Source organism: Lissotriton vulgaris, chromosome 7 (assembly GCF_964263255.1).
Source record: "Lissotriton vulgaris chromosome 7, aLisVul1.2, whole genome shotgun sequence".
Classification (NCBI taxonomy): Eukaryota; Metazoa; Chordata; class Amphibia; order Caudata; family Salamandridae; genus Lissotriton; species Lissotriton vulgaris.
This window is the reverse complement of record NC_141695.1, coordinates 1,669,948,886-1,669,973,798: the sequence shown is the minus strand read 5'-3', so window position 1 is coordinate 1,669,973,798 and position 24,913 is coordinate 1,669,948,886. Positions and strand designations below refer to the sequence as shown.

The window sequence follows — 24,913 nt, the reverse complement described above, 5'->3', positions numbered from 1 at the left end:
TCTCATCTCTTGACGCCAACATGTGTTTGATAGCAGTTCTAGATATTATTTGTGACATATGTCTATATTCTGAAATTCGGCCTACACAGGTTTGTTTTCTTTTTGTTCTAAACATTCCGACAATTGATTTGGTCCTCCTTCGCTTTTTTGGCTGATGGTGGTGACCGGCTGCACAAGTAAATATTTCAGTTGGAACCTTTTCAGCAACGATTTATGGGGGCAAAATGTTGCAGGACCGTTAAGGGATGAAAGTTGTGGAAACTGCTACAATTGCTCTTTGGAGGGAGTATGCCCACAAAGTTCTGGGTAGCATGAAACATCTTTGCAAAGGTTTAAAACGAAGTGACTGAAGGGTCCACCAGATGCAGAGGTGTGATAATGAAACACCGGTTTTACAGCAGGATCTGCAGTGTACTGTGTAATGTTGTATAGATCTTGTTGCTGTGGTTAAATCTGGTTACTGTCTTTTGGGGATCAGTATGCTTATCTCGGAGCTTTGCGCTTGTGCTCTCTGCTTTGCCTCAGGAGCTGACTACGGTTCTGTAGGCTGGGGTTGGGTATGTGTCCGATGCCCCAACCCCACGGCCTGAAGGCTTCTGGTCTAGGGTTGCATGAGTGAATTTAGCTGATGTGTGTGTAAAGTATGATGTATACATTTTAATGCCTAATTTACTTTCCATGCAGAACCCCGCAGACATGCCAGAGACTATCACAAGTCGGGATGCTGCCAGATTTCCCATTATTGCCAGTTGCACCCTTTTTGGACTCTATCTCTTCTTCAAGGTAAGCAATGGCACTACAGCAAGAGAATGGCCCTGTGGTATGAGTACCCCATTTGACGTCTTGATTAATATGGATATTTTCTTCTCATTTCAGATATTTTCCCAAGAGTACATCAACCTCCTCCTCTCCATGTATTTCTTCATCCTGGGCATCCTTGCCTTATCACACACCATCAGGTAACCGCTTTCAGCAGTTTTGCAATCTGGGGCTTCCTGTTGGGAGACTTTGTGTAAGTAAGCATGAACAACACAATTGTGTTTTGTGTTGGTTCCCAGATGTCTCAGTTGGATTGTGCTTCGGTCGGTGTGATCACTTGCAGTAAAATTTCAGTCGCACAGTCAGACAAGACAGCACTCACCATGTCTTTAAGCACAGAGGGATGAACTCAAGGTTCCTAGCTTCAAAGGAGGATTCATGGTCAGCCACGACCTCCTGGAAGTAGATTAGAAAGCACCTCATAGGATTACTTGGAGAGATAAGCTAGTGTGTGTGCAGCCTGCAGGCCACCGGTTCGACTTGCTTGCTTAGCATTCTCTCCTCCCATGATTGATAAAATGAGTAAAATTTAGTTGTCATAAATCCTTTTTCACACCAGTATGCAATCGAACATGTTTGATAAAAATGCTGCATAAACGTCATTGTTCATTTTATACAGGTTTTGGTCTGCTGATCCACTCTCTTTTGCTTTTTCCACACCCTTTTCTTTTCAGCCCTATCATGACCAGATTTTTTCCAGAGAACTTTCCCAATAAACAATACCACCTGCTTTTTGTACAGGGAACGGGGGAGAACAAAGAAGGTATGTCTGAGCGTCTGTCCTTCTCTCTTGGCTCTTTGAAACCATTCCCAGTGTATATCTGACCCCAGCACCCACCCCCTTTTTTCCTTGCTGATATTGTACTGTTTGGTTAATGTTTTCTGGACTTTTGACTGCTACTTTTAAGTCTTCGCGACTTTTTCGAGTGGTAACAAAAAACAGTAGTGGTAAAATGCACTTGGTTATCAATATAATGGAACGGAGTGAGTCACGGGAGAGCACAATTCTTTATTTGGCCTTATGCCTAATGGCCAACAAAATAAAACTTTGTTCATAGATGACTTTAATTGATGGCTCAACTAACCCAACCCAAAACCAGCAAAGGCTTTCATCGAATGCTAAGCTAAGTGACTAACCGAGTGAGGGACTGCGGATGAAAAAGATGTGCCGGGGCGAACATGAGTCGCTGATACTCCGAAGACCCCTTCCACCTCCTCTGTCTCACATTTTCAGATTTAAAACATTTTCACTTCTAATTATTCACAACAAAATCGTTGTTACTGGTTTATCTGCTATTGTTAATATGCATGGCAAAGCCAATAGGTCTGGCTTGTTTTCTGGCACATTCGTTTCTGTGTGATATGGCTGGATGCAATAACAGAAAACTCAATAAGCACCCAAATACTGTTCACGTGGCGCACTTTGTAAAGCACAGGATTTTATTTAACATGTTTTAAGCCACGCCCTTAATTGCATAGGTCATGCCTCTTGTAAACGATTCCTAGTTATACTATTTTGACCATGCCCCTTTAGGAGACCCCATACCCCCAAACGCTGTTCATCTAACTTGAAGCACTGCTTGCCAATTTTGTGCAAGTCAATTTCTTGCAGTAAGTATTGTTGGAGGATGATATTTAAAAGTCGATATTGTATTACCACCCCCCTAAAAGCTCTCCACTGACTTCTGGTAGAGTTGAGGATAACTTCCAAGATGTTCTGTACCATCCAAAGGGCACAAATCTTTAAAACCTGGCTCCCCTCAAGACCCTTCACAAACGCCTACAATCAGCCAACCTGTAAAACAATGGGCCTGCAGACGACTAAACATGAAGGCAGATCACTGAAAGGCGAGGTCCAAACTCTTAATTTCTTTGATTGCTGTCTTGACCACTAAACTTAATCACCTTAATTTCAGAAAAAACTTAAAACAATATATACTCTGTAAAACTGTGATTGGATAAAGATTTACAATATGCTTATGAGTGAGTGAGAGAACTGATCGATAGCAGTTATGCAACTCATTTGGTTTGATTCCAGCTACCCTAAATTACTAAACCTGTGTTCTAATCTGCACCACACTCTGAAGTATTCATGAGATGACATTCAGTGCTGCAGAAACTAGTAAGTAATGAGTACAGCCGTTTACCCTCTCGCACCAAACGTCTATTTTCTGGGCAACAATAGGTATCCTAAGCATCATGTTTTTTGAGTAAACATTTAAACACTCTGCTCCTGGATTCCATCTTTTAGCAACACAGGATACCTGATAGATTACAAGGAGTGTGAGACATGGCTGGCTCATGCAAATAATGCACATTGAAGCTTAACTTCGTACCTAAGATGGTGCCTAGCCCCCACAGCCTTAAAACCCTCCCATTATAGCCTGCTGCCAAATGTTAAAACTTCCCCACATGGATCAAAATCTGAACTTTGCACACAAAAACCACAAACTGATGCCACCCTCAAGTGTGAGTGTCCCATGGAAAGTGCTGCAAAACATCTCACTTAACCTCAATTATTTAGGTTTTCTGGTGTTGAGCGACCATGAGTAGATACCCAGCCCAGTGTCCTTTCTGTCCTTAAGAATAAGAATGATGCAGGAAGGTCTTTGGTGGGGAGGCCAGCAATTGATTATGTTTGCCTGACGAATAAGAACATTCTTGTTTTTTTTTGTAGTGAATAATATGGTAGTTTATTACTGCTTTTAAGGGCTCGCCGCTGTTATAGATCCGGGACCTTGAACAGGGCATTCACTCTATAATCGAATGAAGTCAGACAACCTACCTCTGCACAGGACTCGTCCTCACCAGTCAGAAAACAAATTGTCACTCGACCCAATTTGCTATTGATCCAGTCCGCGTGATGGACTACTTCTATCAGAAGGCCCACAAAACACCAAAAAGAATTATCGCCTTATTTGTCATAGTTCCCATATTCTGTTGTCTTCGCTTTTCTTCACTCTTAGCTTAGTACCTGTGTGGTTTCACTGCCTCACTACCAGGGGACATTTGTTTCCTCATTACTTTTTTGCTTCCTCGCTCTCCTTAGCTTTTTGGCTGGCTGGTTGGTTGGTTTGGTTAGCCGATGGGTCCACCGGATAACAGAATCCAGCCATTGCAATGCCAGCTATTGACTGTTAGTTTTATTATTTTTGCCTGGAAGTGTCTTACTGGGTATAATCTTTTTGTTGGTTAGTCTTCCAGCTAATTTCCTCTTCTTTGCTTACTGCAACGTAGTTTGCAGTTTTTTACAGAAATTTCATGTTGCTTCCTGTTTGAGAGCAATGGAGATGGTTTCCAAATTGAAACAAATCATTTTTGTTTTGCAGAAATTCTGAACTATGAATTTGATACCAAGGACCTTGTATGCGTAGCCCTCAGCAGCATTGTCGGGGTCTGGTACATGCTAAAGAAGGTAAGTGTATGAGAGTGTATTGGACGCCCAGATTCAATAGTATTTGCAAAAAATAGGTATGTCTGAATTATGCGTTCTTTCATCCTGTCAATCTTTGCACCTGAAAGACCTGAAATACCGATGTTATTTATTTATTCTTTCCTTTTCTTACTTCCTGTTGTCCCATTTTAACCCTGAACCTTTTTTAGTTAAATGCATGTATGTGGTTTTTAGTTACAAATTGTGTTTGAAGTAGTCATTGTGTATTGGTTGTTGCTGAATTTTATGAGTGTTTTGGCTGTTGCACCAGAGTAAAGGTTGATTGTGTTTTTGGGTGTGAGCAGTCTTGGTTTTTAGTCACTCTGAGTAGCAGGTGAATTGTTGATTGGTCACGTATCGTTGGCCTTTCGGGGCCTATTGGCCAAATCCATCTTTTCAGTACTCTGGTCAGATGTAGAGGACTTCCACTTTAGGCAGTGAGACTTCAGATGAATTGTGTAGTTCTAGGGATGGGTTGCAACTGTTCTACCGTTGCTATGAAAGGATTCCTCCTTTTATGATCTCTGCACTAGAATTTTCAAGAATGGAAGTGTGTTTCTCGGTACGCTTACGCTTCTACTCCAATATTCTAATGCTCTGTGGAAGCCTCTAATGTCTACCTCTGGGCAGCTGTAGATCTTTGTAGAAGAGGGATGCCTCTTATTTTACTGATTCTAAATAAAGAATTTGTTGGTTGAGACTTATTGCTGATGTGTGGATGGGGCCCTCTGCCTGAGACTGTTGGTGACCACACAGGCCGATGTATGCAAATCCTTCATGTGTCATTTTCTTTCATTGTAAGCTCATGATGACTTCTCTGTTTTTCAGCATTGGATAGCAAATAACCTCTTCGGCCTGGCGTTTGCACTCAATGGCGTGGAGCTGCTGCACCTGAACAACGTCAGCACAGGCTGCATACTGCTTGGCGGACTTTTTGTGTATGATGTGTTCTGGGTGAGGCCTCTAACTACACATAAAACTGGTGCGGGAAGAAATCCTCAACATCATACCTAGGGCCTTTTGGAACTTAGCATGTGGGGACACAGTTGATGGTGTAAATGCTTTGTGGTCTCACCACGAGAGGGAGGTGAGCTTAATTTTGTGGATGTATGATGTTACAACGCAGGTTATTACAACGCCTGCCGTTACAACGCGGTTTTTACATTGCATACCTTTACAACGCATAGCGCTTAGAGGTGCTGGATAGTGAAAAGTTTAATTTTCTATTCAAACTCCAGTCCCCGTGGACACTAGGGAAGGTGTTGGATAGAAAATTAAACTTATTCCCTATCCTAGAGCACAATGCGTTGTAATGGTTTGCGTTGTAATGACCGCGTTGTAATGGTAGTGCGTTGTAATGGTAGTGCGTTGTAAAAGTTTCGTTGTAAAAGCTGTTTACCTAATTTTGTGCATGCTGTGAAGTGGGTGCTGTTCTCCAGTTCACCTATCCGCTTTGAAAACATGTTGACTCACAAACATCAGCTGAGTCTGAGCCAAATCAGTTGTTTTTCGTTTTGAGTGAAATTATCACAGCCTAGAATGTGGGTGTAAATGAAGCCCCATGAAGTCGATCTATTGACCTACTTCTATGTGCTTTAGGTCACAAAATGTTCATATGTGCTTGTGTTTTGAGGGCTATTATGCCTTAGTGTCTCTCCTAGGCCTTTCTGGTGGTTTGTTCTGCACCTAGTCTGCTAGGAGATTGGTTGTAATGTGTATTTACTAATGTGCCCCCCACCCCTCCCCCGATACTGGGTGAATTCTTGTACGCCAAACATCTACTTTTAGAAGTACTCTCCCACCGAAAAACTGCTTTCTTATTTTGCAGTGTTTATTCCCTATAGGAATTGGAATGTGTTCAGTACAAACGGTAATTTATGCAGCAGCCTGAGGATTTTCCTATACTGCCCCTCCCTCCCTTCATCCCAGCAAATCCCTCTTAGACGCGACCGATTGACAATGAAAGCTGTAGTGCTGGAGGGATTTGGGGCAATGTTGTTGACAGACTTTAACAGAGGGGCTAGGTCTAGACTACTAGACGTTGGGGAGGCGTGCCAAGGAGGCAGGGGTGACTTTGGAGTTCTCCACATCCTATCTCATAATTGAGCTCTAGTTTGCAAACAATAAACAACAATTGTTTAAAAGGAATATCTGAAACGTTATTACAAATGCATTAGAAGAATCTCACGATGGAAAAGTGTTATAGTATTTTGTACAATTCGAGTTCTCTGTAAAAAAAAAACCAATACTCTGGCATGCAGGACCTCCATATAAAATTGTTAAATATTACACACTTGGATCTAAATGCATGTAGGCAATTCCATGCCTTTCATAATATATTAGTAAATACATATTGCGTGCCAGTGTTTTAACTGAGTGCAGCTAAATCTGATCTTGGCCGACACACTAAGCACTGTTAACATGCTCTGATCCTCCTTGCCTGATTTTTTTTTTTTGATTTTTTTTTTGTGAGAAGGAGTAGGAATTTTAATCTCTGAACATTTTTGTATTTTTTTTTTAAACTGAATGTGTTGCGGATCTGAATTATCAAACGCAGATGTATATCCGTGCATCCATAGGCATATTTGATAAAACAAGCTGATGGGTGGAATAGATTTAGATAGATAAATATCTTTATTCAGTCAATTTTGGCCAGAAAATATCACACAAACATCAGATAAAATGCATAATCCATTACAGTGTAGTATATGATACTAACGCATATTCTATAAATACAAGGTTATACAAATACAAGTACCATCCCTTAAAATCTATAAAAATGTACCAGGCTGCAATAAATAACCTTCATAAAGTGCATATTCATTACAAAACCACTCTATGTGAACACAATTTTTAATGACTCCATGATCAATTTAGGTTAATAAGGTGCCTAATATTGAGGGATTGAGTACATCATAAAGTTTTGATTTCAAGTGATGCAATCATCCTAAAGGGAAAGAGTGCAAACCAAAACTTTACTATCGAGAGAGAATAAAATCACAAATAGAATTACATAATAAATAGTGAGTAATAAGGCAAATAATAAAATCTCTATGTTCTAGACGCCCAAGCTGCTCATAAAAAGGATAGGACAGTGAAGGTGACCTGATCTGTTGGGCGCATCTGTAGATGCATCAAGGCAGGTCTAACTTCATTAAAATCCGGGATTTCAGCAAAGTGATTAAAAATTGCTTCCTTAGCCATCTATAGTAAGAACAAAACATGGTAAAATGCAGCATATCCTGCGGAGGCATTTTTTTGCAAACCGCAGGGTTCTCTTGCCTCAGGCCATGTCCACCCCGGAGGAGAAGCCGAAAAAAATGCAGTTGGTTGAATCTGGCCACTAAAAACCTATTGTGCTGTGAGCAGACCGTGGGAAGATACAGCTCATATCCCTGCTTAGTTGTTAGCAGCATGTGGACCGAATTGAAGTTTTCTGGAGCTCTAGTTTTTCTCTCTCTCTAGGAGTGAATGTTCTTAGAACAGCCTTTTGAAATGCCCTTGCTACCGCTCTGAGCGAGCGGAGGGATCATCAAAAATATCTGACCTACCAATATGATAAAAAGCTGCTTTAACATGGACCATCCATGATATTCTGTGTGACCGATCAAGAGCCAAACAGTCTGCTAAAATCATTCAATTTAACAATACCGCCCTGCTCCAAATCTTAATCCAATACAGGCGCGGACTAAGGGATATCAAATCGGACGTGTGGACAAGCCCAAGCTCAAGCTCCACCTGTACATAGAAAGCTGGAGTGGAGTGTGGGGCCTGTACCAATCTGTAAAGAAAATTATTTTCGGCAGATTGGATTCGGTCCAGCTTGGCATACCCTCATACCTCGCTGCTGTATCGTATCTGGGAGATGTACTTAGCCTGATATATTTTAAGCAGGTTCCTCTGCACGCTAGAGCAAACCCTCTGTGCCAAATTAAAAACCACCTGTAGATCTGATAAACTCTGCTCTTTTTGCCTGCACCAGAGGTTTCCAACAAATGTTAGCATCAAATAAGACCGCCAAGTAAGAGAACAGCCTTAACTTTGCCCAAAGTAAAATTTGTGACCTTGAAGGTCTTGCTTTTAGTTGACTTGGGGCCCACTACCATCACATATGACTTCGATAAATTAACCGTCAAGTCAAGGTTCCCCATAAAAGACACATACTTATCCAGGAGCAGGTCTGAACTCATTGGCATATTTGATAGAATAGGTTAATGGGTGGAATAGATTTATTCTGTGCTAGTGATTGGAAGAATTGTGAATGTATATCTTTTGTGATGTTTTTGAGTGTGCCTTTTTAGACTAAAGCTTTTCTCGCATATGCTTGCTGCTCAGCTATCTGACCTATTGTTCAAATTGAATTGTTTCGCATGTCCACAAAGGAGTGACTCGCATTCTTAATTGAGGTCAGTTAGGGATAGCCTTTGTTCTGGTACTAGCAATTTTCTTTTTGATTTCTTTTCCAAAAGCAAATTGTATTTTACCTTTGGCGTTCTACGGAATATACTGCGATCCAAAATATCGAAAATTGATATGAACAGGAGAACCCTACATTTCTGTATCTTTGAGATTTATAGAACAGGGGTGATTTCATGAACAGGCTACAAAACTGTTATCTGCGTATGAATACTTTGAAGAATATTACATTTTTCAAGTTGCTTGTGACAGAGGTTACTGGTGCTATGTCATGTCTGTCAAAATCTCGGCGAAACAGCTATACTTTGAGATCTTCTGCAAATTGGTGCTTGTGACCTATTGATTTTCAGTTCTTTCGATTTCGCTTCTCTTTTTTTTTAAAGATTTTTTTTTTATCCCTTAATGACCTTTTTTTTTTTTTTTTTTTTACTCAAATTGGGTACGAGTTGCTATCAGGAGACATGATAGTGTTGTATATAAAAAAAAAATGCACAAATAAAGATTGTGGCAAATCTTGCTCAGATCTAGAATTTGGAGGGGGTTAGTTATTGCTCCCAGCTGGCACAGGCTTTAGGGGCAAGCAAGTCTAATTCAGCCTATATGTGGTTCTTGTTCATGAATTCTGGCAGATGTAAAGCTCCTTGAATCCCTGATGCGAGCTTCTGGGTGTTGTCAATTGGTTGAGGATAAATAATTCCACATTAAAGTGACTGTCAAAAACACTGAATATAAAACAGTCTAGTGTTTCTGTGTGCAAGTCTTTTCCACGCTATTCACCATAACCGCTATAACTATACTCCACTTACCAAAGTCGTGACCTCCTTTGCTGTCCAGACTTCCTCCTTGAGTTAGTGAAGCCGAAGTCACATGATGCTTGGAGCACCACTGGGTTGATAAGAGTAACATGAGATACGGTGATGGGCAGAAGAACAGCAATAGGAAGTGTTTATATGTGAATGAGGAACTTTGTGTTTTTTGATTTGTAACAATCTGTTAAATCATTTCTTAGGTGTTTGGGACAAACGTCATGGTCACTGTTGCTAAATCATTTGAGGCACCAATAAAATGTAAGTATATATTTTCTTCCCCATGCTCCCCACCCCTGTACCTATGCTTGGCCTCCGCTTCGCATGCCAGTGTTTGACTCCCTACTTCTTTTTCATCCTTGCTGTCTAATAACTTGGACTTTCTCTCATCTGATCACTTCACCTGGCTAGGCTTCTCTGTTGCCTATCCAGATGGCCTCTTTCCCTCACTGAACCTTTCCAGTGACTGTCCTCTGCCCTAACCGAGCCTCTTTTGTTTCATTGGCTCCTCTGTCCTGTTCCCTTTGGGAATCCTCTTTTGACATCTTACTCTGGTGCAAAATACTCTGCCTGGGATGACTCCTGGTGGCCAGAGGCTCTTGGAAAAGCACCCATCCCGACGGATCACGCACGGAACTTAGGCGTCATTTTAGACTCCTCACTCTCGATGTCCAGACAGGTCAGCGCCGTCTCATCATCTTGCTTCAACATTCTTCGCATGCTCAAAAAAACATTTTGCTGGATCCCCACCGAAACCAGAAAAACGATCACCCATGCACTGGTTACAAGCCGCCTGGACTATGGAAACACCCTATACGCCGGCACCACCGCAAAACTCCAGAAAAAACTCCAACGCATCCAGAACGCATCAGCCCGACTCATACTTGACATCCCACATAAAGACCACATCTCCAATCACCTGAAAAAACTCCACTGGCTCCCCGTCAATAAGAGGATTACTTTCCGCCTCTTAACCCACGCACACAAATCACTTTACGAACTCGGACCCGATTGCCTCAACACTCGACTTTCCTTCTACACCCCCCACCCCCCCCCCCCCCCCCCCCCCCGCCAGCTACGTTCCTCCAACCAAGCCCTTGCTACCGTTCCTCGCATCAATAAAACCACCATGGGAGGTAGATCCTTCTCCTACCTGGCTGCTAAAACCTGGAACTCACTCCCCACTCACCTTCGTCTCACTCAGAACCATCTAGCATTCAGAAAGCAACTGAAAACTTGGATATTTGACAATTAATCCCCCCACCCTTCCTCAAGCGCCTTGAGACCCTCTGGGTATGTAGCGCGCTATATAAATCCATTTGACTTGACTTGACATCTTCCTTGATTCCTGTGTAGACTCCTCTCACCCGTTTGTCAATCCTCACCTTCACTCCTTGCTCTTCACTAGCATGTAGTTACAACTGAGTGCTTATGTAATCAATAAGAAGTCATAGCATTTTGCAAATGGTTTCACTGCCATTAACTTTACTTGTAGTTTTGGTGATGAGGCAAGAGCTTCTTCAGCCCTCGCAGGGGCTTAACACTAGAGATTTCTAGCCATGCTGGGCGCACTCACCCAGCACCATCCCACTGAAGACTGTTCGCCTGAGGCAACTCAGCAGAGCTCTTCACACACAAGCCAGATGAGTTGGCTTTGTCAATGCATATTTTACTTTTTGTTTCTTTGATTCAATTTCGGTACCCTCTTCTTTCTCACTTTTTAGGTCGAGCCTAGCGGCAGCGCTTGTCCACTGCTTGCTCTGCAAGGCATGCTATATTAGGCTATGCACTATAAGCCCCGCCCACTCCATCCATTTTTTGAATTGGCTTGTGCCATTGTCCTTCGGGAAAGCTGGCTTCCGATTTATTATGCAGCTTGTTAGTCCCTCCTTGGTACCGCCTAGTCTCCTTTAGTTACCTCCCATAAGGACTTGACCTTTTACTGGTGTGACATGCTCTGCTTTATAAGTTGGTGAGCACTATTTACCTTAATGCTCTTCCCCTATTCCACACATGACATCGCAACACGCCTACTACTGTATCTATTTAAATTACTATGTGGTCTGCTTTAACTATAAGGGCACACTTATTCACTTATTTGATTTACGGCGCAGTCCGCTTTCAGTTAAGCGGCTGCGCTTAATTAATTAATAGCGTGGGCCACTTTCACTTCAGTGGCCGCGCACAACATTTCTTAATTAATTTATTTTTACTTTGTGTGAAAGCGCACCATATGCGCTTTCACTTGAATATTGTCTGTGCCCCTTTGTTTAGAAGCTGCTCACTGTAATCTGAATACCGTGAGCAGCATCTAAATAAATGGCCTTGGCCAAAATTAAAGTGCTCTCGCATTTGCGAGAGTTTGAGCTATTGGCATTAAAAATAACATTGTGTTTTTATATATGTTTGGTTTAAAACTCATGAATAATAGGCATTGTCATTTACAATGCCAATCGCTTAAACGCTCTCAAAAGCGAGACCTATTGCATTGAAAGTGCTTGTTGTCTGTTTCCACCAGTGTCTTTAATATCAATTAGACCCACTCCTAGATATTTTCTTTCCTTCTTCCCATTCTGTCAGTGGCCCCCCTACATCACTCTTTGTCCACTTTGCCCATCAAATAAACATTGCCCTTGTCCTTCAGTCTCGTTGTGCCTTGTCCATCTCATCTCGCCCTTCATCTGCTCTGCTGTACCTTCCCTGCCTTGTTTAGTCCTGAACGCCTCATCATGCTTTGTTGCTTTCCTTTTGTTTTGCCCATCCTATCACACCTCTTTGTTCTTTCCATTGCCTCTTCTCCTGCCCATCACTGCACTGCTCTCATTGTACTCTTTACTCTTGTCCTGCCCACACCTCCACACCTTTGTTCTGCCACTCTCCTATTGTACAGCCCATCCCTTCTCACCTCTTTGTTCTGTCCCTTCGCTCTTGTCTTACCCATCCCTTCACGCCTCTGTGTTCTCTTTCCTCTTGACCTGCGCAGCCCTTCTCACCTCTGTGTTCTGTCCATTTACTCGTCCTGCCCATCCCTTCACACCTTTGCTCGTTCCTCTTCTGCCCATCCCTTCACGCCTTTGTTCTCTCTTTCGTATTGTACTGCCCATCCCAACTGACCTCTTTGTTCTTTCCTCTTTTCCTGCCCATCCCTTCACACCTCTGTTCTGTCCCCTTCCTCTTGTCCTATCCATCCCTTCTCACCTTTGTTCTGTCCATTTGCTCGTGTCCTGCCCATCCCTTCTGACCTCTGTTCTTGCCCTTTTCCACTTGTCCTGCCCATCCCTTCACACCTCTTTGTTCTGTCCCTTTCCTCTTTTCCTGCCCATCTCTTCACCCCTCTTTGTTCTGTCCCTTTCCTCTTGTCTTGCCCATCCATTCACCACTCTTTGTTGTGCCCCTTTCCTCTTATGCTGTCCATGTCTTCACGCCTCTTTATGTTGTCTCCTTCCTCTTGCCCTGCCCATCCCTTCACACCTGTTCTGTCTCTCCCCTCTTGTCCTGCCCATCCCTTCACACCTCTTTGCTCTGTCCCTTTCCTCTTGCATTGCTTATCCCTCTCTCTCTGCCCTGTCACTGTTCCTCCCTCTGTTAATGGTTGTGCTTTCTCTCTCTTCCAGTGGTTTTCCCCCAGGACTTGCTGGAGAAGGGGCTGCTGGCGAATAACTTCGCCATGTTGGGGCTCGGTGATATAGTGATTCCAGGTATGTTGATCACCCAGAGGCAGACTATGGTGGTGCTCCTTCAGTGTGTCTGTAATAGATTCACGTGCCCTTCAGTATTACCGGCTTTAAGCTGTGTCATCAGTCTACAATGAACTGGCACTTTTAGATTTTCAGAAACGACACCATAGCATACAACTTTGTCCGTTCACCAAAAATTGCCCTCCGACCTGGCCCACATTGTAGTCCGGTCTACCTCTGGCCTCAGCAGCCTCTTTATTTTTACTGTAAATCTTTAACATATTGTAATATGCACGCCCCCTCACGAGGGCGCTATGTCCCAACTCTTGTGAGTCGTTCTCTAGGGCTGTGTTTTGGGTTCGTCGGTGGGACGAACAGTGGGCGGTATTTTCTCTATGGGTGTCAGACGTATCTAGAATGAATACTAGAGAGCAAAAGGGAGGCTGTCAGCCAATGACACCCAGAACAGGCAGGAACCCTGTCTTACCTGCGCTTTCTGGCCATCAGAAGGAACCCTCTCTAAGAGACAGCTGAGCTGACTGAAATGTCCCGCTCAGTGATTGGTGGGGGGGATGGATGTATCCTTGGTAGTAGTTTGGAGCTGCATTGCCTTCAGTGAGGTTTCCCAAGCAGACCACCCACTCACCCCACGCTCGCACTTGCGAACAGCAAGTCTCTTGTGCCACCTCCTTCTTATTTTTCTTTTTTTAAATAAATATTTGGGGGCATTCAAGTAAACGTGTTTGAGAGCTCACACGCGTCTGCTTGTAATCACCCTGTACAATGAGAGTGATACTGTACCAAACAATAAAAGTACGCCACAGAAAAAAATAAAGCGAGTGTCCATTGTAGACAGTGGACCAAGGGCCATCAGCCCTTGAGACTTAGGCTGAATCGCACTGTAATGATGCTCATTACATGGTAATCGTCAACGTTGCCAGTTAACTACACAGCTCAAGTGCAGCAAGATTTGTATCCCGCGTTGGCGCATGAAGTGCTTGTGCTCCCATCCCGTGGTCGCGTAAAAAGTGAAGTATTTGCCGCACTCAAACAATTAGCCCGGAGAGAGGTATTTTCAGGGATAGGTATATCTCACCTATTTCTAGTATTTGGCTTGAAATGTGGCATACTATCTGAAATCTGTATTTATAATCTCGAATTCAGCACAGTTCCCTAATCCTGGCCCCTTTTCTCTGATACATTTTGGCAGGTTGCACCTGGGTTGGTGCGGGCATGTAGACAGTGAGGGTTTATTATCACGTGACTCAGATTTGCAAATAATGCACCAATGCTTGTTTGTACAGAGATCCGAACTGAGCACTTTACTCCGAATCAGTACGTCAGCGGTCGTGCCTGTTCGAGGTGTTCAGATTGTGATAGCAATGAGCAGGGAGTTTGTTACCCAGAGGCCGTTTTAGTTCCACCCCTGTCACCTTCACTTGCCCGTCTGATTCTCGCATACTTGTTGCATTATGACTGCTTCCTGCTGGGACCCTCAAGCATTGGCTCATTCAGATGCAGTTCAACAGGAAGTTTATGCTGGCCATGTAAACCCTCCGCACCCATTTCTGCCTGCACCTGGGCCACTCACGGCCTTCCTTAAATATTAAGTGCACCCATCAAGGCATAGCAAAACTGACTGTACGACAGACTTCTGTGGGCCGATGGCGAAAATTTAATTGCACAATAAAATCTGCCCCTTCCTAATGTGTGCGTGTTTTTATAGTAGGACTTTAATCATATTGTGTTCCACTCTTCATTTTTACATTGTTCACATTTTTGAGGTGGAAACTGCGTCTTGCTCTTCAATTCTTATTGTAATGAGAACCGTACTTGTACCAGTTTACACCTGGGATCTTCTGGTATAATCTCAAGCGATGATGGGCAAATTAGGGAGGAGGCTGAATCTTTTTTCCAAACGTTATATACCGCCAAAGTACATCAATCTCCCCAGCTGTTAGAAGACTGGCTCAGCAAAATACGGCTTCCCTGTTTGTCCGAAGAGAACAAGATCTTCCTCTCTTCAGAAATAAAAGAAGGTGAGGTTAGAATCCAGCTGATGAGAATGGTGAAAGGGAAGGCAGCTGGTCCCGACAGACTTCCTGTAGAGATCTATAGGATAACAATAGATCAAATAGTCCCTGTCCTCACAATTTTATGTAATAAAATCTTTATAGCAGGGGAGAGCGCCCCAGATTCCAGGGCAGAGGCTACTGTAACCTTAATCCCAAAACCAAATAAGGACCCCTCAAGAATTGAATCTTACAGGCCAATCTCGCTGTTAAATACCGATTATAAGGTTTTTACTGGGGTGCTGGCAGCAAGATTGGCCAAAACAGCTAAAACAATTATCCATCAAGATCAACGGGGCTTCATACCAGATAGACAGCTAAATGAGCTGACATTTCAGGTAATCGCAGCAATAGACGTTGCCGTCAGTAAGAAGCTCCCTTTAACCTTGGCGGCAGTAGATGCCGCCAAGGCGTTTGATCAGGTGGATTGGCTATATCTATGGAGGGTTTTGTCTGCTTTTGGTTTTCCTAGTAACTTCATAACCACTATGAGGTCTCTATATTGCTCCCCTCGCGCAAAAATATTAATTAATGGCCTCTTAACTAAGTGGGTACCAATTGCTCGCGGGACTAGGCAGGGCTGTCCATTGTCTCCTTTGTTGTTTGATTTATATATGGAGCCTTTTGTTTGTTTACTTAGATCTGATTTGGCATTTAAACCCTTTAAGATTTATAATTTAGAATTGAAATTTGCATTATACGCGGATGATCTTCTTATGTATACCTCAGATCCGGGGGTTGCCCTACCTAGAATGGTATCTTTAGCTGAAAAATTTGGTGAGGTTTCCGGTTACTCCATAAACAAAGATAAAACCGAGATTATGGAGTGGAACCAAGAGGTGAGCACAGCGGGAGCCAAGTTAAAAATGAGGTACTTAGGGGTCCTGTTGGCCCATAAGATTGAGGATATCACTAAAATTAACCTGGATAAAGTATCCAGGGATGTTTGTGCCCTTCTGCAAAGATGGTCATCCCTCCCTTTAAACATCTTTTGGAGGGTCAATCTGATTAAGATGATTATCCTTCCTAAACTCACTTTCTTATTTAACTCTATCCCCTTATCTTTTCATGCTTTATCGATTAAAAAACTGCAAGGGAAACTAGGTTCCTTTATTTGGAATTCAAAAGCGTCAAGGTTATCCTGGAAAAAGCTCAGGAGGACTTTAAGAGCAGGAGGTTTGGCTTTCCCCGATTTACTCGTGTACTGTCACGCGTTTCACTTTAAAAACTTTAGATTTCTGGCCGGAAAGATAGAGGCAACGTCTTTAGGTTTGTTATTTTTAGCGCTATTGGAGGAGGTACCACAGGGCCAATCACATTTCCATTTTAAGTATGGGGATCCTAAATTCTTTAAAAAAATAAGACTTAAGATTCTGGGGACAGCTATAAGAAATTGGGTCTTTGTGAGGCAGAAACTTGATATTCCTTACTTTGCAGAGCAGGCTCCGATTTGGGAATCACCTGGAACTCCGGCCTGCCTCCAAGACCAGTTATCTCGTCCTCTTAGGGCGGCTGGGCTGGAGTGTTGGGGGGATCTACAGGAAGATTCACAGCTTCTTAGCTGGGATGCATTATACAGTCTGACTGGAGGAACCCTCACGAGGTTTAAATATCATCAGCTGTCCAGATGGTGGGTAACCAAACCCTGGAATCTTAATAAACCCAACCCTAAATTTGACTTGATATTCAGAAGAGATAGGTGGAAAAATCAAATTTCGTACTGGTATAAAGCTATGCTAGAAGCTGAGAACATCTCCGAACCTGAGTTACAAAAACTGTGGAATAATACACCAACACTAGATAATGAAATTTCTGTGGGTTTATGGACTGATTCATTCACCATCTTGCAGGCTGTGGTTAAGCCGGCCACTCTAAAACGGAACCATTTATATACCATGTATAGGGCATACATATCTCCCAATAAACTTATGAAATTCTCCAATCTAGAATATTATTGCCCGAGATGCAGATTTTTGGCCGCCGACGATGTGCATATGCTGGCTGCTTGCCCAGAAATAAGGAATTATTGGAATTTGGTTCAGGGTTTCCTGGAAGAAGTCCTCCAAATATCGATAGGTATAACTACTAGTACTATTCGTTTTGGCTTGGTAGCTGCCTATAACATAAATGATCTTAATACAAGGTTAATTTTCTATGTTATACTTCTTGCCAGACGCGAAATATGCAGAGCTTGGAAGGATCCATTACCTCCTTCCTTTTCTAATTGCCTTAAACACGTTGTTCTCACCAGCAAATCAGATATGGCATGCGATCCCACAAGCATTGATAAGATCTGGAAGCCCCTGGTGGCATGGCAAGACAGGTAAACCCGGTTTCCTATGATTTATCCTGAGCCCTGCCGGTCCCTTTATCTCCCAGGTCACGATGGGTGCCAGCAGGGCCGGCCCTAGGCATGTGCAAAGTGTGCACCTGCACAGGGCCGCCAAACCCCAGGGGCCGCCACGACAACGGCGGCCCCCTGACAGGATTTGGCGGCCTCCGGGCAATGGCAGCGACGCGTGAGCGTTGTTGTTTTAAGCAGTGACTAAAAGTGAGAGCCTGTGGCAGCACTGCCTGGCTGTGGTTTACACACGTTGCTCCAGCAGGATTGAGGTTTGCAGCTGCTCTAACGCAGCATTAGCACAACTGCAACAATGTTTCAACATTACAACGGCCGCGGCGCAGCTCTTCCTGTCAATTTGACGTCATTGTGGGGGGGCGTCATATCCTGCTTGCTGCCTGGGCGCCAGGAGAATTCGTTTTGGGTGTTAGAAATAAAGGCGGCTGGCTAGTTTGTGGGGCAGCGCGGCACGTAATCGTGCACATAATCATGCCCGGAGGGAGCACTGCAGTTAATTACAGAGGCGGCCGTGAGTTCGCACCGGTCCGGACCACCTCGTGGCTGCATACCAGCTGTTGTTACTAACCCCTACCCACCTTCCCTGAATTCAGTATTTTACCGCAGCAGAAGACGGATTTAGTAAATCAGAGGCCGCCAGGACAGACCGTCTGACACTGGATGCCCCTACATCCATGGGGCACACAACTGGTAAGCAATAAGCAGGCTCCAAGCCCTTTTTAAGATAATATGTCTTACATTCGCATTTCCCGGAAGAGAAAACGGATTATGATGAGCTAGTGCTGAGATGAACCTAATGTTAACAAGCTCAATATTAATGAAAATGCACAGGCCATCTCGCAGACCCCGCCCACTTGTGAGCGCGAGCTGTGCCGTGTTGCCTGTGAGGTGTCCGCGTGTGTTTACAAGATGACTCGGGCAGGGCCTGCAGCACACATGGTGCCCACAAAATACAGCTTTAGAGGCGCTAATAAGCACAGTAAAGGAAAAGACCACAAATGCCCCGAAACCATGAATGCAGCTTGGTCCACAGGCATAAACCAGATTACGTTAAAGGACAGTTCAACCCAGAATCTGACTTTATACGTTCCCTCTGAACGCGTTCAAAGATCAGAAACAGCCGTCGACAGCCGCCTGTATGCATCCGTCTCACATTTGGGGCAGATTGTTTTCGAGATTTTTTTTTCTCGGAAATTCTAAAATCAACATCTCCTGGCAATTCCACAAACAGCCAGACTGCTTAAGTTTAGATGTCTGACTTTAGTCTGCTTGCTGCTGAATGAAGATAATGGTCAGACTGCCTCAATCCCATGCCCTTCCTTCTCATTCGAAATGACTTCCGAATATGTGCTCTAGATAAGAAGGAACGTGGAAAAAACCGCTGCAACGTCGGACTAACGTCATTTAGAGATAAGTCTTGAAGACCGGCCCCCCATTTTCTCGAGGGGCTATGAAAGGAAGTGACGCGGCTCCTTGTTATGATGAATTAATGTAAACAGCATTTTATAAAGCACTTCAGACATTTTGAAGAGCTCCAACTTCGCAGCAGAAGAGATTTAGGTAGATTTGTAAACTGCCCAGGATCACAGGGTGGGTGGTGCTGGATCCGGATGCAGGATTCTTGGGGTCCTGTCAGAAGTGTAGAGCACCACATCATATGAGACAACCCCCCCCCCAAGCTTTGCACAGTTGAAGGCGCACTATTTCCACAAGCAGTATACACAGTACATTTGATTTTGCACCTGTGCAGCTTCACTCTACCCTTTAGGCCAGGTCCGTGCTATACAAATAATAGACTCGCATATCCATCGCTCAAATAACTTTCACATTTCACTAGTCTAACTCACGACTAATCCTTTATGGGTTTCCGCCTCGTCAGGGGTAGTAAGCGCTTTATAAATGCAATTACAATACAATACATGTATACAAACGTACATACAGGCTCGTACTGGCCGTTAGGGCAAAATGGCAGTGCCAGAAGGTCTGGGCTCACACATCAGTGCATGGGCTGGCTTTGTGGCTGTTTCTGGTTGAGTCGCAGTCTCCCACACCTTATACATCACTAATGCAGCTTGTCTTTACAACTGCCCTGATTTGCAAATCTGATAAATGTTTGTTAGCTGATTTGTTAATGGAGGACACTTTTTTTTGGCTCAGTCCTATTTTTTATTCTTTTTTGCATTTTAATATAGCAAGAAATCCACCCGATGGTATTGGAGCGCTTTACATGAGCCCAGGTACATCACACAAGGACACATGCGTTTTTCGGTAGGCACGGGGAGATTACGTCATTTGCCCCAAATCACAGGATGTTGAGTCAACACCGAGACTCGAACCTGGTTGCCTAGCTCCATAGTTGGGTGTTCTGGCAGTTACGCCATATCCAGTCCGACACTGCATACATACACCAAAGGAAAATGTCAACGTTAAACGCTTCAAAGCCTCGTCAGGGGTCGTCCGCACTATATAAAGACAGTTTATGATTATAATCCTTGTATCTCCTTGTGCTACCCAAGTGTAGCTGTCAGTTGCTCAAGTCATTCTAGAAACTTTTAATCCATCCTGTTTTTTCAGCAAACCGTACTCTGTTTTCTTTGACCTGTTCTAGGCAATATGAACATGTAGGACAGAGAACGCTTACTGCCAATGGCTGAAAAACCAGAATTGGCTGAAATACCTCTACATGCTACTGGGCACGTTGACAGCCATGACAGTCATGGCTAAGCCATGTCAGACCTCAAGCATGACAGGACTGCGGGCAGGCCTGGATGTTATCACAGGAGGCGGGCCGGGCGGCAAACTCTAATTGCCACGACCTCCGCAGTAGCTCGCAGCCTAAGCCTGCCTTCAGCCAGCCTTGCAGACCAAAGTTGCGGCCTGTAAATATGGAGCGCAGCCAGAAAGTTCAGCATTTGGTTAAAAGGGTTTAGGAGCTCGGCAACTAATCTTCTACTTCTGAAGGTGTCCAGGGTCGTTAGCGGGCACTTGACATGAAGCATACCTGCATGATGGTAAGAGAATTTCTTCACAAGTAGTTAATATTGTAACGTGGATACTGAGATGTGCTAACCTTGAGCTTTACGAGGAAAATGCTGGTGTTTTGCTTGAATAAGTGCCAAGTACAGTGGCTGTTTTCTAAATTAATTTAAAGCAAGTTCTGTATTATATTTAGCGTTTCAGCTTTTGAATTCACAATCCCGAAGCACTATAGCACTCAAAATGCTAACCTGCATTAGTGTTGTTGAGTGATATAAATGAAAAGCAATTCTTGCTAGATAAATGTGGAAGAAACGATTTATAACAGTTCATGTTATGTTCTTATGACCCGGAAACCGCTATAGCCCTGCATCAACCCACAGACCTGCAGGTACCAGAACTCACTCTTTTAAGATCTGCTTAGAGTTTCTCGTTGTTCAAATGGTTGTAATTGTTTATATATATATATGTTTCCATCGTCTTAATTGTTTGATTTTGCTCGGGAGACAGTGTGTGTCACTAATAGTCGTTGAAATGTCACTTATAATTGCACCAAAATTATATAAATGTCACACATAGCAATCTGAAACCTTGGCAGCTATGTTCGTTTTTGTGGAGAGAGTATCTTCTGATCTAATCACAGTATCAATGCAGGCCCACGCTGCAGCCGGCTTCCTTATTTGATCCAGGGCCGAGACAGCAGATAGAGGTGGTCTGCTCCCAGACTCCTAGGCGCGAGACCCCGGGGAGTTCGGGGCAGTGAATTTATTTAGACAGAGGGTCACTGAGAGCCAATGAGACACTGGTATGAACTGCAAACCATGTGCTTACTTCTGTTCAAAACAGAGGTCTGGTCACGGGAGCCCTGATTCCACCCAGGTATGTGTAATGTAGGGCAGGAATAACTTCATTTATTTTGGGATCTGCGGGAACACCCGATATTTAAAGTGGTGCTTGTGCTAACAGTGTTGCTCATCAAACTCTTTCTGAACGCATAATGCAGTCTCATTCCTTTACGTGTGTATCGGTTCTCCTTACAGGTCCCAGAGTTTTGTCTATTTTGCAGAATATCCACAAATCCATCATGCATTTTCATGCCCTGGTAGAGCTGAGCTTCTAAAAGGGCAGTAGTCTTAAGTATGTGTATTCATTTTTTGCCTAGCCCAAAACACTACTTCCAAGAATATCTGCTGCATTAAATCATTACAGGGTCGGTTCAAGGATTCTGGGGGCCCTGGGCAGAAAGCAAATTTGCGAGGCACCTAATAATTTGCACAGACATCCACATTCAGGGCTGCCTGCATCTCAATAGATGCCCCAGCTCCTCTAGCTGCAGCCCCTCCCTCTCCTTAAGTGCCTCTTAACAGCTCATAAAGGGCTGGAGGAGGTGTGAGGGTTGGTTATCTGCAGAAAGTGTTAATACTGCCAGGGAGCTAAACAGGGGGACAATAACCATCCCGCTGTGCCACCGCGCTTGTGGGGGGTGGAGGCCTAGTTGCTAGACACACCGGAGGAAAGTGTTCTCTTGCAACTGGGACTACCCTTACCCCAGTGCCGACGTATTATTATTAAAACATCTTCCTGAGCTCCGCCCCGTCCGGACCCCCTCTTCCGGGGCCCCCACCTACGCTCCCTGCACAGGGCCACCATGAGCCTAGAGCCGGCCCTGGGTGCCAGTTACGGCGTGAACAGGAGTGGATTGGGGAAGCAGTGGCAACTTGAGGGACCGGGCTTTGTTTCTTCCGAATTTGGTCATTTCACATCAGGGCCGGACAGGTTTGACCTCTTTCTGTTTGAGCTGCCTAAGTTCCTTTCAAGAATTCCATAATGGTATATGAGGAAACAAAAAAAAAAAAAAAAAAAGAACCGTACTTGTACCAAAAAGCATTTTGTAGTAGTCAAGTCGTGTTTGGTAGTAGACTTCTGTTTGCTGACTAGATGAACAGTACCAAAAGAAGTCTCTTCATACCGAAGGTGAACCCTCTTTTATTTTAATTCCAGTGACAAGCACTCCTGTATAATTTTTGCTCGCATATCTCTTATTCTTCTTTCCTCCCAGCACAATTTATATAATTAAAATATTTAACCATAAATAACAGATGGCAATTTATTCAATTTATGACATCCAAATGTCTGAGCTTTATTTTATTTAAATTTGGTTCACATTAATGGAATTCTGAATTTAATGATTTTGTGCTCAATAGGCAAATACTGCTGGGTTTCTCCTATTAGAAGCAAAATTCTGTTTTGCTTCTAAACACCACGCTAGTTGGATGCCAGTCATGTTTGCTCCATGAATACATGGTGGAATGTTTCAGTCATTGCGGAATATACTTGAACTAATAGGCCTTTTGCCTGGGAACAAGTGCTTTAACTTTATTTGTCATGAAGATTCTTTCCAAACTTCACATGCGCAGAGGCTTGGGAGGCAGCTGTCTTAGTTTTATGTTCATGCACTCTGTCCTGCCTACTGTTGTCTTGTTGTGTTTTTTTAAAAGCTTTTTCTTTTGCTTCCTTAACAGGGATCTTCATTGCCCTCCTTCTGCGCTTTGATGTCAGGTAAATTGGGGCAGGGATGAAGAAGGAATGTTGATGAGGCTGTATTATTTGTATTGAGCCCTAGCCTATAGAGGTTTTGATGAGAGTTCTGGAAGCGAAGGAATAGTTTAAGTGGACTGGTCACAGTGGACTCAGAGTTGCAGCAGGGCTGCGAGTTAGGCACGGGTGTAGTGGTGGGACTGGGGTGGAGATTTGTAACTGCCCACGTCTTCCTCAGTGCGTCTGTGGTCCGGGTGCTGTGGTGCTACGTCTGCGCTTGATTAGTGAGTGCACTGTAGCAATAAAGGTGAAAACAGAAATATTATAGTTTAAAGCACCTTATCCTTCAGTCCATGATCTTGGTAAGTGTTGAGATATTTACGTTTAGCCAAGACTTTTCTGGTGTGCGTGTTGTGAGCCTGTTTAACTTCACACAAGAGTTTTAAGATTTGGCACATAAAGGCAAGTAAAAAACATGGGTGGAAAAGTTTACTTATCTCCTGTGTTATGTACAGCTACATGTGTGCTGGAGTGAATACAAAAATAGCAGTTTTCCAAGGTAACTGGAAGAACATGCAGATTTACCAGGGTTTTAATGCTTAACCAGTTTTAGATCTGGAAGAATGCTGGAGAGGTGATACTGGAGTCACTGGCTCCCAGATCCACTTCAGCCCACATAGCTGTGCACATTAGGACAGTGGTGATCCAAAGAGAATGATTGGGTGAACAATTTCTGAAAGCTGAGCATCGGTATGTATTTTGGTGAGGCTACAATGCGGAAATGGGATTCCTGTGTCATCTGAAGCCATTGTTACTTTTTCTGTATAACTCCATATATGGTTTCGAAGCTAAGCCTATTTGCCTTTCTCCATAGTCTGAAGAAGAATTCCCACACCTACTTCTATACCAGCTTCCTGGCTTATATCTTTGGACTGGGCTTGACCATCTTCGTCATGCACACCTTCAAGCATGCACAGGTATGGCCTCTCTGTTGTTATAGCCATTTGTGTCGCTAATCTGTGCTTGACAGCTGAAGCCAGTGTGAAGATATGTAAAAGTGAAGCACAATAGAAATCCTTCCTTTCCTAGGCAGACACTCTTCCCCTACCCCGTTGTGTCATGATGCTATCCTGAAAGAAAACATATTAGTGGCTGAGTGTGTCATTAACTATTATGAATGCTTCACCTGTGCTTTGCGGATGCTGGTTTCTGATAGTACTTTATTATCCATTAATCCATTCTTGGCTTTGTTCTCACAGCCAGCTCTCCTCTACCTGGTTCCTGCCTGTATTGGTTTTCCCTTGCTGGTGGCGCTTGTGAAAGGTGAAATCGCAGATATGTTCAGGTAAGACTCATTCCAAACAGTGCAATTTGAATACCTGCAGGTGTCGTGTTTTGTACAGTGGATGATTGTGTGCTGTGTATTTCGTGTTTGCTTGCATTTGTTTTTTATATTTGTCCACATCTCTGCATGGCATACGTAGAAGGATGTTAATGGAAGTCATGGGCCGATATGTGCACCAGTGCTCAACCACTCGTTTTTTTTAAGGTTCCTTCTAGCATGGTCTTTGAAGCCAGAGCAGTCAAAGCTATTTGACTTGGGTCCTGGGTAATGGAGTTCCTGCACATTTTCTTTTGTTTAGTCATTGGTTGTGGGTGCTTAAGGAAGCTGGTAATTATCTGTAACAAGGATTCTTTAGTGTGCAAGTCTTCTACTTGCACTCATGGAAAACATTAATACTGTTTTCAGGGAATAATCGTAACCTGGGGTTAAATGTATTTAATTGCGAGGTGTTCCCAGCCTGGGGTCAGAACGG

The 24,913-nt window shown here is 43.6% G+C and overlaps 1 protein-coding gene across 2 annotated transcripts in view; it reads left to right on the top strand.

The window, feature by feature from the left end:
- The window catches only part of HM13 (histocompatibility minor 13), a 66,918-nt gene that overhangs the window by 27,448 nt on the left and 14,557 nt on the right, over positions 1–24,913 (top strand). For both annotated transcript variants that reach the window (XM_086932707.1, XM_086932706.1), the window contains exons 2-11: positions 685–783; positions 877–959; positions 1,494–1,582; positions 4,149–4,234; positions 5,081–5,206; positions 9,678–9,735; positions 13,089–13,172; positions 23,081–23,117; positions 23,971–24,073; positions 24,356–24,441. In XM_086932707.1, the coding sequence (XP_086788833.1) occupies positions 685–783; positions 877–959; positions 1,494–1,582; positions 4,149–4,234; positions 5,081–5,206; positions 9,678–9,735; positions 13,089–13,172; positions 23,081–23,117; positions 23,971–24,073; positions 24,356–24,441 (851 nt within the window). The remainder of the gene's footprint in view (positions 1–684; positions 784–876; positions 960–1,493; positions 1,583–4,148; positions 4,235–5,080; positions 5,207–9,677; positions 9,736–13,088; positions 13,173–23,080; positions 23,118–23,970; positions 24,074–24,355; positions 24,442–24,913) is intronic.